Consider the following 16,564-nt stretch of genomic DNA (forward strand, 5'->3'; position numbering starts at 1 on the left):
CCATTGGACTTCTTTCTGTGAGGTCACATCAAACAGCAGGTGTATGCGACCCCTCCACCAACATTGCAGGACCTACAACAACGTATCACAGATGCTTGTGCAAACGTGTCACCTACCATATTGCACAACGTGCAGCAAGATACAGTATACTGTGCAGAGTCCAGATGTGCATTGCAGCTGACGGTGGACACTTTGAGCATCAAAGATAAATGAGCGCCATATGCGTGACCAGCATTCAATGTTTTGGGGGGGTGTCATGGGTTTCATATCATAGCATTTATGTATGCAAAGTGTCGATTCGTATTGAATTGATGATGCCCTACAACTTTGTAATTCACTTTTTTTCTCTATCTCGTTCCGTTTTCCAGCTAAAAATGCTAATCCGTTGTTTTCCACCAGGTGGCGCTATAGGTGGTTTCATTGCGTAGCACATGGCTACTTTACTATACCTAGACACCACTTCTATGCCTATAGCTGCCGCTGTTCTCAAGTTAATGGCGGTGGACAGGGTATGGGTGGACACACTGTATGTATATCCTTGGGATTTATTTTATTAACCAGCAAGTCTGCACAGCATATAGCACTTTTTCCTTGTTCTATTGATGGACTTTTTTTTTTTGTTGACTGGTATATTTATCTATTTATTTATCCATTGCTCTTTTTCAATATATAAAATGAATTTTTGTGCTGGATTGTTACATGTTTTTGATATCGACATTAATATTATACTAATTTCACCCCCTTCCATGTCCCTGGGTATTATATTGTAGAACTTGTTCATTATATTAAAAATTTTTGTAATAAAAATTAATACTTTAATATTCATGATTTACTTAGCTTTTTTTAATCTGAATATCCTGTTCGGATTATGGTGTTAATATTGTTGATTGAAGCTTTTCCACTAATGTGGGGAAATGACCATATATTGTTTGTCATTTTGTGATTTATTGTCAATTTTTTGTGCAGTATCTGCACCAATATGCAATGTGTGAACCGAGCCTAAAGAAGCGGGTGCCACTGATGGCCGCCGTGGTTCCAGCTTCTCCAGACGGTCACATGTAAATGCTGCAGGAAGCCACGTGTTGACACATTTCTCTAGCATTACATGGCGTGGTCCATGGACGTCTTCAGAAGAGGATGAGCGTGGACAGGCTTTTATATCAATACTGATGATGAGGAATGGGATGTTTGATCATACGAGTGGCTCAGCCGTGATTCCCAGCCCGGACTTTACTGTCCACAGTCGCTGTAGTAGGCCACAATGCTGCTGAATGCGGAGTATATCAGCTTGTTCTGGGTGCAGACGAAGCCTCCGCTCCTCCATATCTGCTCAGTGTATCGGTTCAGGTCTCCAATACACGTCCACATGTCTGCGCTCAGCCGGGACACGCACCATTTGGAGTGGTCCTGGCGGGAGTAGAAGGAGTGGTCGGGGACTTTGACTCTCTTGATGGTGTAGACGTGCCAGGGCAGCGTGCAGTTTGAGCGAACCTCTATTCCCGTCGGCTGCCATGTTTCCGCTAATAAATCTGTTTGCAGTTTCTGAGCCATCCAGGCGGTGAAGATATCTGTGGGAGAAGAATTACAAGAAGAAAGACAGATTCAAGTAGCGGTGATGTCCGAGGATGGAGCTGGACTGGGACCTAAAAACGAACCATCACATGGAACATGGTGTTTGATCTACGGGCAGCATGTTACAGAGCTGGAGCGGCGGAGCAGGGCAATATATATAATACATAGGTTTACAGGAAAAGCTTAAGAATAAATAGCATTTTTATCTAAATTCTGGTTTACTAGGGGCTCAGGGGTCCAGTGGGCGGAGCTTATCAGTGAATGCCTGGTATAAATATGTATACAGAGAGCGCTGCCAATCAATAAGACCGCCCACTGGACTCCTCAGCCCAGACAGAGGAGGAATAAGAAGGAAAAACATCACCGCTAATACTGAATCTTTACCTGTAAAACAATAGATGAATGTAATCATCTGCCGCTTGTACAGCATATTCCATAACTGCAGGGGGAAAGCAGAGAAGGCGACGGGATAGTGACCCATAACACAGCGCTGGACTCTCCTGTACATGGCTGGGGGACGGCTCCACCTAACATTACCCGCTCCACCTAACATTACCCGCTATCTAACATTACCCGCTCCGTCTAACATTACCCGCTCCACCTAACATTACCCACTCCAGCTAACATTACCCGCTCCGTCTAACATTACCCGCTCCGTCTAACATTACCCGCTCCGTCTAACATTACCCGCTCCGTCTAACATTACCCGCTCCACCTAACATTACCCGCTCCGTCTAACATTACCCGCTCCACCTAACATTACCCGCTCTGTCTAACATTACCCGCTCCACCTAACATTACCCGCTCCGTCTAACATTACCCGCTCCGTCTAACATTACCCGCTCCGTCTAACATTACCCGCTCCACCTAACATTACCCGCTCCGTCTAACATTACCCGCTCCACCTAACATTACCCGCTCCGTCTAACATTACCCGCTCCACCTAACATTACCCGCTCCGTCTAACATTACCCGCTCCGTCCAACATTATCCACTCCATCTAACATTACCCGCTCCGTCCAACATTATCCGCTCCATCTAACATTACCCGCTCCATCTAACATTACCCGCTTCACCTAAAATTAGCCGCTCCATCTAACATTACCCACTCCGTCTAACATTACCCGCTCCGTCTAACATTACCCGCTCCACCTAACATTACCCTCTCCGTCCAACATTACCCGTTTCATGTAACATTACCCGCTCCGTCCAACATTATCCACTCCATCTAACATTACCCGCTCCGTCCAACATTATCCGCTCCATCTAACATTACCCGCTCCATCTAACATTACCCGCTTCACCTAAAATTAGCCGCTCCATCTAACATTACCCACTCCGTCTAACATTACCCGCTCCGTCTAACATTACCCGCTCCACCTAACATTACCCTCTCCGTCCAACATTACCCGTTTCATGTAACATTACCCGCTCCGTCTAAAATTACCCGCTCCATCCTACATTAAAAAAGCCTTAACAAAGGTGCAGACAGGATGATGACTCAGGGCCCCAGTGTGATTGAGGAAGCAATAAATTCTGGATTTACCGTCAAGAAAGTATTTTGATTTTGCAAAATTAAGGAAGGTTTCTCCTTGTGCCGATTCGAGGACAGCAAGTCTCGTAGTCTCTATCCAGGGGAAGGACAAATTATGACAAATATTGTACAGTCCCCACAGGTCGCTGTGAAAGGCGTCCGGGACGGAGCAGTTGTACACATTGGGATTGTAGTACAACAATTGGGCAGCTGTTTGATTGAAGAGAAGACAAAACATTAGTCATAGACGACGTATCCAACCCCCCCCATCTAAGGTCCCCCCATTTTTTATATCCAGCACAGGAACAGCAGCAGAGGCGAAGTCATTCAGGTTATTTGTGGTCACAGGTGGAGGACTCCAGCTGTGGCCGAGGCCAACTTGAGTGACGTAACCGCTGATCTTGCGGCTCACTTCGCTCGCTGCCTAAACGTCACAGCGGGCGGTCATGTTCTATGGCTGCACTGTGTGAATTCAGATGTAACAGTGCTCGAAGCATCGTGAGACCTTGTGTGGATTATGTCGGACCTGCAGGGTTGTTTTTGGGGTTAAAGTGGTGAAAGTGGGTGTTTTTTGTCTTTTATTCCAAATAAAGGATTATTTTAGTGTTTGTGTTTCTTTCTTTTCCCTTACAGATTTGTGATGGGGGGGTCTCATAGACTCCTCCCATTTAAAATCTAGGGCGTAGCGGCAGCTTTGGGCTGCCATTAACTCATTATTACCCCTATTGCCACCGCACCAAGGCAACGGGAAGACCCGGGTATTGTGCCAGGACTGTTGCATCAGCAATTCCGGGTAGCTGCAGGCTACTATTTTTAGGCTGGGGGTGGCCCAATAACCATGCGTATCCCCAGCCTGAAAATACCTGCCCCCAGCTGGCGGGCTTTATCTGTGCTGGTGATCATAATATGGGGGGATCCTATGCCAATTTTTTAAATTATTTATTTATTTTACTGTATTATATAGACCCACCCACCGGCATGTGTGGTTGGAAGCATCAGACACGCTGTCACTCAGCGTGGGGGCTCGTCTGACTGCAACCAATCACAGACATCGGTTGAAGGGGAAGCAGTGCATATTCAATGACGTGAATGAGCGGCCCGGGACGTGAATGAGGGGCTGTGGGAGCAGTGTGACAGCGAATCGCTAAGTATGAAGCACTTGCTCCTACCCCTTTGCACCAGATTCTGGTCCCCATAAACGTTATATGGGGACCGGCATATGACTGTCGCGGGCGGAGGAGGGGACGCTGAGCTCTCCCACTGCTCGGGTCCGGCTGCTGCTGCTGCTCAGTGGCTCGAGCGATGGGCCGGATCCCGGGGACTCGAGCGGCGCTCCTCGCCCGTGAGTGAAAGGGGGGTAGTTTGGTTTATGGATATTGTCCGTGACGCCACCCACGGTTGTGGTGAGGTTGTGACACCACCGCTGTTCTGGACGGGGATCCCGGGAGCGGTGACAGAGAGCAGCTTGGATGTTGGTTCTTCCCTCCGTGGGTAGGGGGGTTGGTTGTCCCGGGGCCCGGTGAGGGGTAGGGATGGATGACAGGTGGGTTACGTGGCCTGGCGAGGTGAAGGGTCGCGGGGGCAGCGCTGTGCCGCACGGCACGGTGGTACTCACTCAGCCAATGATGAATACAAAGTCTGAAAATAGCACCAATTCAGAACCAGTAGGTATTAGAATAGAATTCCAACATGTACAACTTGCATAGATATAGCAACATGTGATAATAAAACTTAACCTTTAATTGGGTTATTTAAAATAAATATATACAAACTGTGATCCAAACACCAATTAAAACCTGGAAATGATGGGACCAATGTATGATGCGTGTATCTATGGCGCCATCATTTACAGAATAAGGGGAACAGGTAACGTTCACCTTAATAAACAACACCGGAAAGGTAATAAATTTTTCAACACACAAATAGCTGATATGGTATCGCTGATTAGACAGATGCTGGGTAAGTGCAGCCTTCAGAGATGCGTGTATTCACAAGAAGTAGCATGCCACTTAACAAACAGGATATTGTCACTTGGCGTCATCACCATCAGACCAAAATAGTGTGAATGTCCCACTATAGAGCTATGCTAGTGTAATACGCTCTATCAGGGGACAACCAAACAGATGCACCATGACATACACTATCCAGGAGATAATGACCTCCTAATGCATATACCATGCTATATACCAATTACATCAAAGAGTCAAAGAACATGGGATGTCAAATACAGTGCAATGTTAGGACCACTTAAAGTGGAACCATCTCACCCAGTCTTTTTGTCGGTGAGGTATCGTCCTTCTCCAGTGTTGCTTAGTCCATATACCGGCACGGGGGGAGCAGTGGCTTGGTCACTGGCCCTGTCTGGGATAAAGCTGACCCTTAGATTATCCACAAGAACTCCCGCCCTTACAAGGGCAGTCCACAGCTGGCCCTGTTGTGGCTGACCCTAGTGTCCATAATACAGGTGACTCCCAAGTGACAATATCCTGTTTGTTAAGTGGCATGCTACTTCTTGTGAATACACGCATCTCTGAAGGCTGCACTTACCCAGCATCTGTCTAATCAGCGATACCATATCAGCTATTTGTGTGTTGAAAAATGTATTACCTTTCCGGTGTTGTTTATTAAGGTGAACGTTATCTGTTCCCCTTATTCTGTAAATGATGGCGCCATAGATACACGCATCATACATTGGTCCCATCATTTCCAGGTTTTAATTGGTGTTTGGATCACAGTTTGTATATATTTATTTTAAATAACCCAATTAAAGGTTAAGTTTTATTATCACATGTTGCTATATCTATGAATACAAAGTCTCCGGTAAAACAAACGGCTGGATGGACGGGTCCCACAGACGGCTGCGGTGTTTCTCCTCCCGGCAGGTTGATGGTGACTGCCTTTCCCTGCACCTGTGTAGTGTGTACGGTCCCAATGGGTTCCCACCGGTAACCCGCTCCCCAGCTTGGATGGGTGCTGAAGGAGCCCCTTTTGCCCGCAGGCTCTGGCCCTGGGAACTGTAGCCTTGGTGGTGACTGTGTTTCCCTTTACGGTTTGAGCTGTCGCATTCAATCGGGTCTTGACTGCTGGGAAACCCAGGAGGTTCCCTTCGCTAACGGATTTGACAAATTCAACGGCGACTCCTAGCCTTGTCGGGGTCCGTAAGCCCTGCCGGATGGTGCTGGTTTCTCTTTGTTCACCGGTCCGGTACCGCCGGGCCACTGCCCGTCCACGGTCCTTACAGCTCACTCCAATCGGCCTCTCCTGCAGACGGTCACCACCGTCTGCCAACCTTGCTGTACCGTCCGGGCCACACACCTGGACGCTGTCAGACTGCTCCTCTCCTACCACTTCACTCTCCAAAACTCATCTTCAAACTAACTGACTCCTTTTCCCGCCTCCAGGACTGTGAACTCCTCGGTGGGCGGGACCAACCGCCTGGCCCACCCCCTGGTGTGGATATCAGCCCCTGGAGGAAGGCAACAAGGATTTTGTGTTTGACTTCGGTGTGCCTAACCGGGGTGTGGGGTGTGTTGGTGTAGTTCCTGTGACGTCCTGGCTTGTCCAGGGCGCCACATGACCAGATACCAGGGATCAATCCCCTGCTGATCCCGAGTCAGCCGGGGATTGATCTGCCAGTCCTCCGAAACGCAGGGACAAAACAGAAAAAGAATTGACATCTGCATCTTGGCTGCGTCTTCAAACACTCAGCCAAAAAAAGATACACTGTGCGGACAGCCCGAACGATACTGACCTGGTTGCAACATGATTCCCTGACATGGCGGAGCCCAGTGAACAGACAAACTGTGCGCTACCCCATAAAAACATGGCTGCTTTCTTCCAGAAGCAGCAGTGTCCTCCATGGGTGTCTCCAGTATTGCAGCCTTGATTACTCCAGGCTCAGATGCAATACCAGACAGGTCCTGCGGATGTGAGAGGCGCTGTCCCTGAGAGCGATATCTGCTATACCATAGACAGAAATGCCGCCAGGGCGGGATCAGAGTACGGACGCTCACCGATCTGCTTGAACTGCTCATACTTGTACGTCACACACAGGGCGACCTGTCCGTATCGTCTGCCGGTATTAGGATATCCGAAGCCGTCTTCTGGAAATGGGGGGAAATGTGGAACGGAGTGGACAAGCCAAAAGCCCTGAGATCTGTCAAACAGCAGCGCTCCTGAAAGAAAAGCAAAAGCTGCAATCAACGTTGTGTGCGGGATTCACGTAAGAAATGTGAGTGCCTCGCTTCCAGCCGCGATTCACAACCTCTGCTTACTGTCAGTAAGTGGAAACCATATTTACTGATATTTGGAGGCTGAACTTGTCCTGAGCTCGAGCCGGTGCTAATGCTGCGGATTCACATCTGGATTTTCAGACAGTAGCAGCGGTGATTGGCGCTATTGAGACGACAGCAGCGCTGCTGCCAAAACACAGAACCGGAGCAGCGGCAGAGAGCAAGCACTGGACCTGGGGAGGGGAAGAGCTGCCTGATTTCATTACTGTACATGATTTCTGCTGTTTGGGAAAGCCCATACTGCCACATGTCACAGCTAAATAGCATTTTCTACCTCATTATCAAAGGGGGGAAATATAAGCACATCTCGGGTTCTATATAACGCGGTCAGTGTGTGCACGGATTCAGCAGGGTCAGTGTGTGCGCGGATTCAGCACAGACAGTGTGTGTGCAGATTCAGCAGGGACAGTGTGCGCGGATTCAGCACGGACAGTGTGTGCGTGAATTCAGCACGGACAGTGTAGGCACGGATTCAGCAGGGTCAGTGTGTGCGCGGATTCAGCAGGGGCAGTGTGTGCGTGGATTCAGCAGGGTCAGTGTGTCCGCGGATTCAGCAGGGTCAGTGTGTGCGCGGATTCAGCAGGGACAGTGTGTGCGCGGATTCAGCATGGACAGTGTGTGCGCGGATTCAGCACGGACAGTGTGTGCGCGGATTCAGCACGGACAGTGTGTGCGCAGATTCAGCAGGGACAGTGTGTGCGTGGATTCAGCACGGTCAGTATGTGTGCGGATTCAGCAGGGTCAGTGTGTGCGCGGATTCAGCAGGGTCAGTGTGTGCATGGACTCAGCAGGGACAGTGTGTGCGCGGACTCAGCACGGACAGTGTGTGTGCGGATTCAGCACGGACAGTGTGTGTGCGGATTCAGCACGGACAGTGTGTGTGCGGATTCAGCAGGGTCAGTGTGTGCGCGGATTCAGCAGGGTCAGTGTGTGCATGGATTCAGCAGGGACAGTGTGTGCGCGGACTCAGCACGGACAGTGTGTGTGCGGATTCAGCACGGACAGTGTGTGCGCGGATTCAGCACGAACACTGTGTGCGCAGATTCAGCACGGTCAGTGTGTGCGTGGATTTAGTACAGACAGTGTGTGCGCGGATTCAGCACGGACAGTGTGTGCGTGGATTTAGTACAGACAGTGTGTGCGCGGATTCAGCACGGACAGTGAGTGCTCAGATTCAGCACGATCAGTGTGTGCACAGATTCAGCACGGACAGTGTGTGCGTGGATTCAGCACGGTCAGTATGTGCGTGGATTCAGCACGGACAGTGTGTGCGTGGATTTAGTACAGACAGTGTGCGCGGATTCAGCATGGACAGTGTGCGCGCGGATTCAGCAGGGACAGTGTGTGCGTGGATTCAGCACGGACAGTGTGTGCGCGGATTTAGCAGCGTATAGCTGTGGATTACCCACTGATTAACAATGGAGCTAATGTATTGCTGATTTACTGACACAGCCGCAGCAGAATGCGATTGTCAGTCTGGGGGATTTCTGCTGTGGATTCTTTGAAATATCCACATTGGTTTATTAGGGGTCCCGGTGGTCTCACTCCCAGCGATCGATCATACAACATACATGTAACATCGATCCTGTACACAGGTGTACCGCCCTGAGAGGGGCCCGGCCGCTTCTCTGCTGCTCGGGCCGAGCCGCTTGAGGTCCGGGCTCGGGTTGTCGGTGGCACAAGCGCCTCCGGACCGGGGGCCACGTCGCTCTGTTAAGGGGGGAGAGTCTGTGGGGTGGTGGTGGTGGCGGGACGAGGCGCGCAGCCGGGTGGGCCGCGCTGTCGTTCCTACGGGTCGTGACGCCACCCACGGGTCGTGGTGATGGGATGCACCACCGCTGCGGCTGGAGTGAAGGCGGGCTCGTCCGGGATCGGTGTTGCGGCCGCAGCCTAGATTTTAGCCCCTCCGTGGGTAGGGGTGGTGTGTCCCAGGGCTCAGTGGTGAGGGAGCGCTTGCGTTGTTATCGGGGTGCAGGGTGCCGTGCTGCGGTGCTGTGTCGTGCCCGGATGGCACTGGTGTACTCACGATTAATTCACACTCAGAGTCACTGGTAAACCAAAGTTCAGGTATGGTCGGGTCCCGCAGCCGGCTGCTTGTGTCCCCTGTGAGGTTGATGGTGGTCCCTTTTCCCTTGCACCTCTTGTGCGGTTTTTCGGCTCCCCTGCCTGGACAGTGGTAGCCCGCTCCCCGGCGTTTAGCTTCCGGAGGAGCCCTCGGTTGCCCGTCGGGTGTTTGGCCCTTGGCGGTGGCACTCACCCGGAATCGGTGGGCTTTTGTCTTCTTTCGGGACTTTGGGTGAGGATGAACCCGTGAGGTCCAGCCAGCAATCAGTCAATTTGCCTAGACTCAGTGGCTTCTAACCTAGGACGGGGTCTGAGTACCCGGTTTCTGGTGCTCCGGTATACGGTTGACTCCCCGGTTCAGGGCCGGCGGGCTCCAACCCTGGCCCGGTCCCTACGGTTCCGCCGGTTGCTGTACCGGGACTCCTGCAGACGGCCACCACTGTCTGCCTGCCTGACGGTTCAAGGGTCCCAGGCTCCAACCTGGGTCCCTGACAGTTTCTCTCCTTTTCACCTCCTGTCACTCTCACACTCTAAACTGAACTCTTTGTACTTCCTGCTTCAGGACAGTAGTCTCCTCGGTGGGCGTGCCTTTCCGCATGACTCCGCCCACCTGGTGTGCTCTACTGGCCCTGAGGGAGGCACCAGGTCTCCCTTTCGGGTGACGGGTGTGTGTCCTCACAGGGGATGGGGGTGTGTGTAATGTGGTAGGTGTTGTTACTTGTGACCCCTGGGGTCCAGGGCATCACACAGGCAATAAGGGCTTTAATATGGAGGTTGTATAAGTTAGAAAACCCATTTTCATGCCCTGTTAGGCAGTTTTGAGTTAATAGAAGGGGTGGTGATGAGGGTTGGGGGGGTCTCTGCTCAGGATCCGCATCTCTTGGCCACAGAGAGGGTCAGTCATAGAGGGTCTCTGGCTCTAGAGGACCTGTCCTGTCCTGTATTACACAGCACTTGAATGTGCTCTGTGTAATACAACATTTGCCCTGAGGTGGCGCTGCAGAAAATGTAATTGCGTGGGTACAAATGCCTAAGGGGGGTACTCCCAACTTCAACATTTCTGGCATATTCACAAGGGATATGCAAACAATGCCGGGTGGGTGGTGTCCGCCCCCTGGATGGAGCAGAGCTCACCCTGCATCTTTGCCCTATATATCTTCACCAGCCCTTGTGCCATAGGTCTGATGGAAAGTGACTCCTCTATACATGAGACCTGCATATAAGATCCTTTCTATTGGCGGTTCTCTGTTCTAGGAGAGTGATATCTCGCCGAGTCTTCGCAACGGCCGCCACCGCCATGCCCATATAGGAGTGCAGGTATATCTTTTTCTGCAAAGTCGACTTTTTATCGTTCAAAGTGCAGCGCTGGATTAGTGCAGCGCTGCGTGACACGGATCCCGTTACTCCAGGGCAAGCGCTATACGTGTCCAGGAGTAACTGAGGACAATGATTAACCCTCTGCCGGACCCATCCAGGTAAGGAGCCGGTGTACAAACTCCTGGTCATGACCCCATGGTGGCCACTAACACAACCAGCGAGCACGTCCCCCATCACAGGGCCATAGGGTGGACTCGACCCACCAGCAATCGTGCACAAGTTCTCTGTCATTTAAGGACAGCTTAGAGACACCATCACGGATATGGAAACTGCAAGGACATTTCTTCTACTTAGATGCAAGAATTTTGGGCTAAAAATAAGTTTTGCAATTTAGTGTTATTAATATTTTTTGCACCAATTGGCTTTTAATTTTTCTTTTTCTTTCCTCTGAACAATACTGCCTACAGAATGAGCTAACTGAGAATCCTTCAGCGAGCGACAGGGAGTTTGTCATTCTTATCTGTCTTTTCCACAGATCAGATTAACGTTGGGAAGAACTTTGATATGGACACAAATGAGCTCAGAAAAAAAAAAGATAAAAGTCAAAGAAACTATCGACATCACCGACAAATTCTCAGTTAACGATGTGTTGGGAAACAAGGATCCTGTAAAAACCAAAGGCTGCAAAAAGTTGAATGAAACACAATTGCAAAAATTACTTTTCACCACAATTTATTGAATTTAAAGGGGTTCTCCTCTTTAAAATATTTTCAGCCAATTAGTCATCCTCGGGTACTGCTCTGGTCTTTGTTGATTTGCTGCAGCGGTGACATCACCAGCATTTACAGTGTAACGTGAACAGTATTTGCATTTATTTACTCTATCTGCTCCCCTCATTATGCAGGTTTTTATTTATTTTTTTAAAATGTTACCATATTGTTCCAGAGATATGGGACTTTTTATTTAGTGCCCCAGGGGGGCGTTACTCACGGGATCCTCAGGGGCGTGTCTTGAGGTTGCTCTGCATTATTGCCCTGTGAGCTCCGTCCCTTTTATAAAGACCATCATGATTCTGTGGAACGGTGACTTCTCTGGAGAGCAGCGGGAATAACATAAGAGCAGAACCTGCCCACGTGACTGGTGATGGCTCCGGATGTTCCTCGCCCTTTCCTGAAGCCCCTCTTGACCAGTTAAGTCCTGGTCATTTGCAGGGCTTTTCTCTTTGGCCACGTGATTCCCGGTGCAGTGTCTCGTTCCTCTTCTGCTGATGACCTGAACATTGAGTCCTAGGATGCTGAATTCCACACGCCCAATGTTCATGAATAATGAGGATGGGAAATCTATAGGGTGCAGCCACCATCTATGTGCCAAGCAGCAGCGCATGCACAGAAGGCGTTGCTCCACTCTTACTGGGTGGGTCGTGATGGCCAGGAGGGTGCGAGGAGGTGCGGTGGGTGGATACTCAGCACCCTGAGATACCTGAAATAAACCAGCTGGGTAAGAAGTGAAGAAAGCAGAAGATCAAGCGTGTCTGAGAGAAGATTTGGATCAAAGGTGACGAGTGCACCCGAAAAATCGTCTCAAGAGAAAAACGACAAAATGCAAACAAAGGTAGGAAATTATATTTACTTTACACAGGCAGAGTTTGTATTGAGGATTTCGGATTGTTTCATCAGAGGGATTTAGATGTGGATAATGTGACCGATCCGTATAAGAAACAAGATTGTTACAGGTCACGTCATAGTTACAGGGTGAATGTCTTCCGAAAAGACAACGATTCAAATCAGGAACAGCAAAAGACAAAGGGAACGTTCCCTGCCCCATCCCAAGTCTAACGATGGTGAGGGGCCCACAAAGTGGTCGACACTCGGCCGCCCCAGAAAAGTCACTTTGAGCTGTATTATTAGAAATGCACTGCAGACGGCTCGCTGATTGTCACCATTCTTCCAATAGCAATTAAAGGGGTTGTCCATCCCACTTTACTATACCAAGAGGTGGCAGCATGGACTGGTGATGAGGCAGAATGGATTAGTGAAGTGGCCGCATGGACTGGTGAAGTGGCCGCATGGACTGGGGAAGTGGCAGTATGGACTGGTGAAGTGGCAGTATGGACTGGGGAAGTGGCAGTATGGACTGGGGAAGTGGCAGTATGGACTGGGGAAGTGGCAGTATGGACTGGGGAAGTGGCAGTATGGACTGGGGAAGTGGCAGTATGGACTGGGGAAGTGGCAGTATGGACTGGGGAAGTGGCAGTATGGACTGGGGAAGTGGCAGTATGGACTGGGGAAGTGGCCGCATGGACTGGTGAAGTGGCAGTATGGACTGGGGAAGTGGCAGTATGGACTGGGGAAGTGGCAAAATAGACTGATGGAGTGGCAGAATGGACTGGTGACGTGGCCACATAGATGCGTGAAGTGGCAGTATGGACTGGTGAAGTGGCCACATAGATGCGTGAAGTGGCAGCATGGACTGGTGAAGTGGCAGCATGGACTGGTGAAATGGCAGAATGGACTGGTAAAGTGACAGTATGGAGTGGTGAAGTGACAGCATGCACTGGTGAAGTGACAGCATGGACTGGTGAAGTGGCAGCATGGACTGGTGAAGTGGCAGCATGGACTGGTGAAGTGGCAGCATGGACTGGTGAAGTGGCAGCATGGACTGGTGAAGTGGCAGTATGGACTGGTGAAGTGACAGTATGGACTGGTGAAGTGGCAGAATGGACTGGTGAAGTGACAGCATGGACTGGTGTAGTGACAGCATGGACTGGTGAAGTGGCAGCATGGACTGGTGTAGTGACAGCATGGACTGGTGTAGTGACAGCATGGACTGGTGAAGTGACAGCATGGACTGGTGAAGTGGCAGCATGGACTGGTGTAGTGACAGCATGGACTGGTGAAGTGACAGCATGGACTGGTGTAGTGACAGCATGGACTGGTGTAGTGACAGCATGGACTGGTGTAGTGACAGCATGGACTGGTGAAGTGACAGCATGGACTGGTGAAGTGACAGCATGGACTGGTGTAGTGACAGCATGGACTGGTGAAGTGGCAGCATGGACTGGTGTAGTGACAGCATGGACTGGTGTAGTGACAGCATGGACTGGTGAAGTGACAGCATGGACTGGTGAAGTGACAGCATGGACTGGTGAAGTGACAGCATGGACTGGTGAAGTGACAGCATGGACTGGTGAAGTGACAGCATGGACTGACATTCTAGCAACCTTATGAAACCCTCAGAGTTAAGACAAGTCACATTGTTGGACGTCCATGAATACCAAGGTGCAAGAAAAAGGATCAATCCTCCACTATCAAAAGGTTCAAACTAGAAATGTCCGGCACATCCATCAATGATATTAATAAAATTGATCCTTTATTATTCCATTATAAAATCAGGCAAAGGAGATAACTATATCAGCATCTGTAGTATCCATATATGTCCCAAATACATGGTTTATTCATCACCTGCCACTATCACTTCCAGTCTTCTAACACTTCTACAGCTTTTCCTTCTGTATTCTGATTATTTTAATCATTTCTGGATGGTATTTTTTTCCACTATCTACTGTCTGCCCAGAGGGGTCTCCGCTATGGGGCTTCAGACCTGAGTAATGTGTCTCTCGGTCATATCTTTTGATGGCATGCTCATCCAATATCTCTATTCCGGTTGTGTGACCTCCAGATACTAAAGACCGAGCGCTGGCATGCAACCGGTATAGAGTGCACATAGGAGGAGTGTGACCTCCAGACACTACAGCCTGAGCGCTGCTGTGCGGCCGGTATACTGTGCACATAGGAGGGATGGGACCTCCAGATACTACAGCCCGAGCGCTGCCGTGCGGCCAGTATTCAATGTGCACATAGGAGGAGTGGGACCTCTATATACTACAGCCCGAGCGCTGCCGTGCGGCCAGTATTCAATGTGCACATAGGAGGAGTGTGACCTCCAGATACTACAGCCTGAGCGCTGCTGTGCGGCCGGTATACTGTGCACATAGGAGGGATGGGACCTCCAGATACTACAGCCCGAGCGCTGCCGTGTGGCCAGTATACAGTGCACATAGGAGGAGTGGGACCTCTATATACTACAGCCCGAGCGCTGCCGTGCGGCCAGTATTCAATGTGCACATAGGAGGAGTGTGACCTCCAGATACTACAGCCTGAGCGCTGCTGTGCGGCCGGTATACTGTGCACATAGGAGGGATGGGACCTCCAGATACTACAGCCCGAGCGCTGCCGTGCGGCCAGTATTCAATGTGCACATAGGAGGAGTGTGACCTCCAGATACTACAGCCTGAGCGCTGCTGTGCGGCCAGTATACTGTGCACATAGGAGGAGTAGGACTTCCAGACACTACAGCCCGAGCGCTGCCGTGCGGCCAGTATTCAATGTGCACATAGGAGGAGTGTGACCTCCAGATACTACAGCCCGAGCGCTGCCGTGCGGCCAGTATGCAATGTGCACATAGGAGGAGTGTGACCTCCAGATACTACAGCCCGAGCGCTGCCGTGCGGCCAGTATTCAATGTGCACATAGGAGGAGTGTGACCTCCAGATACTACAGCCCGAGCGCTGCCGTGCGGCCAGTATTCAATGTGCACATAGGAGGAGTGTGACCTCCAGATACTACAGCCTGAGCGCTGCTGTGCGGCCAGTATACTGTGCACATAGGAGGAGTAGGACTTCCAGACACTACAGCCCGAGCGCTGCCGTGTGGCCAGTATACAATGTGCATAGGAGGAGTGTGGCCTCCAGATACTACAGCCTGAGCGCTGTTTTGCGGCCAGTATACAATCCACATAGGAGGAATGGGACCTCCAGATACTACAGCCTGAGCGCTGCCGTGTGGCCGGTATACAATGTGCACATAGGAGGAGTGGGACCTCTATATACTACAGCCCGTGCGCTGCCGTGTGGCCAGTATACAGTGCACATAGGAGGAGTGGGACCCCTATATACTACAGCCCGAGCGCTGCCGTGTGGCCAGTATACAATCCACATAGGAGGAATGGGACCTCCAGATACTACAGCCTGAGCGCTGCCGTGTGGCCAGTATACAATCCACATAGGAGGAATGGGACCTCCAGATACTACAGCCTGAGCGCTGCCGTGTGGCCAGTATACAATCCACATAGGAGGAATGGGACCTCCAGATACTACAGCCTGAGCGCTGCCGTGTGGCCAGTATACAATGTGCACATAGGAGGAGTGGGACCTCTATATACTACAGCCCGAGCGCTGCCGTGTGGCCAGTATACAATGTACACATAGGAGGAGTGGGACCTCTATATACTACAGCCCGAGCGCTGCCGTGTGGCCAGTATACAATGTGCACATAGGAGGAGTGGGACCTCTATATACTACAGCCCGAGCGCTGCCGTGTGGCCAGTATACAGTGCACATAGGAGGAGTGGGACCTCTATATACTACAGCCCGAGCGCTACTGTGCGGCCAGTATACAATGTGCACATAGGAGGAGTGGGACCTCTATATACTACAGCCCGAGCGCTGCCGTGTGACCAGTATACAATGTACACATAGGAGGAGTGGGACCTCTATATAATACAGCCCGGGCGCTGCCGTGTGACCAGTATACAGAGCACATAGGAGGAGTGGGACCTCCAGATACTACAGCCTGAGCGCTGCCGTGCGGCCGGTATACAGTGCACATAGGAGGGATGGGACCTCCAAATACTACAGCCCGAGCGCTGCCGTGCGGCCAGTATTCAATGTGCACATAGGAGGAGTGTGACCTCCAGATACTACAGCCTGAGCGCTGCTGTGCGGCCA

At 50.7% G+C, this 16,564-nt stretch overlaps 2 protein-coding genes across 2 annotated transcripts in view; one reads left to right on the top strand and one right to left on the bottom strand.

The window, feature by feature from the left end:
• Window positions 1-482: 482 nt before the first annotated feature.
• DNASE2B (deoxyribonuclease 2 beta) overlaps window positions 483-16,564 on the bottom strand; it is a 29,033-nt gene continuing 12,951 nt past the window's right edge. The window contains exons 4-6 of the mRNA XM_075320216.1: window positions 7,120-7,281; window positions 3,119-3,316; window positions 483-1,568 (exon numbers count right to left, since the gene is read on the bottom strand). Coding sequence (XP_075176331.1) covers window positions 1,231-1,568; window positions 3,119-3,316; window positions 7,120-7,281 — 698 coding nt within the window. The 3' untranslated portion in view covers window positions 483-1,230. The remainder of the gene's footprint in view (window positions 1,569-3,118; window positions 3,317-7,119; window positions 7,282-16,564) is intronic.
• The window catches only part of LOC142248870 (uricase-like), a 34,605-nt gene continuing 30,297 nt past the window's right edge, over window positions 12,257-16,564 (top strand). The window contains exon 1 of the mRNA XM_075320219.1: window positions 12,257-12,390. Coding sequence (XP_075176334.1) covers window positions 12,379-12,390 — 12 coding nt within the window. The 5' untranslated portion in view covers window positions 12,257-12,378. The remainder of the gene's footprint in view (window positions 12,391-16,564) is intronic.

This window comes from Anomaloglossus baeobatrachus, chromosome 8, assembly GCF_048569485.1.
Source record: "Anomaloglossus baeobatrachus isolate aAnoBae1 chromosome 8, aAnoBae1.hap1, whole genome shotgun sequence".
Lineage (NCBI taxonomy): Eukaryota > Metazoa > Chordata > Amphibia > Anura > Aromobatidae > Anomaloglossus > Anomaloglossus baeobatrachus.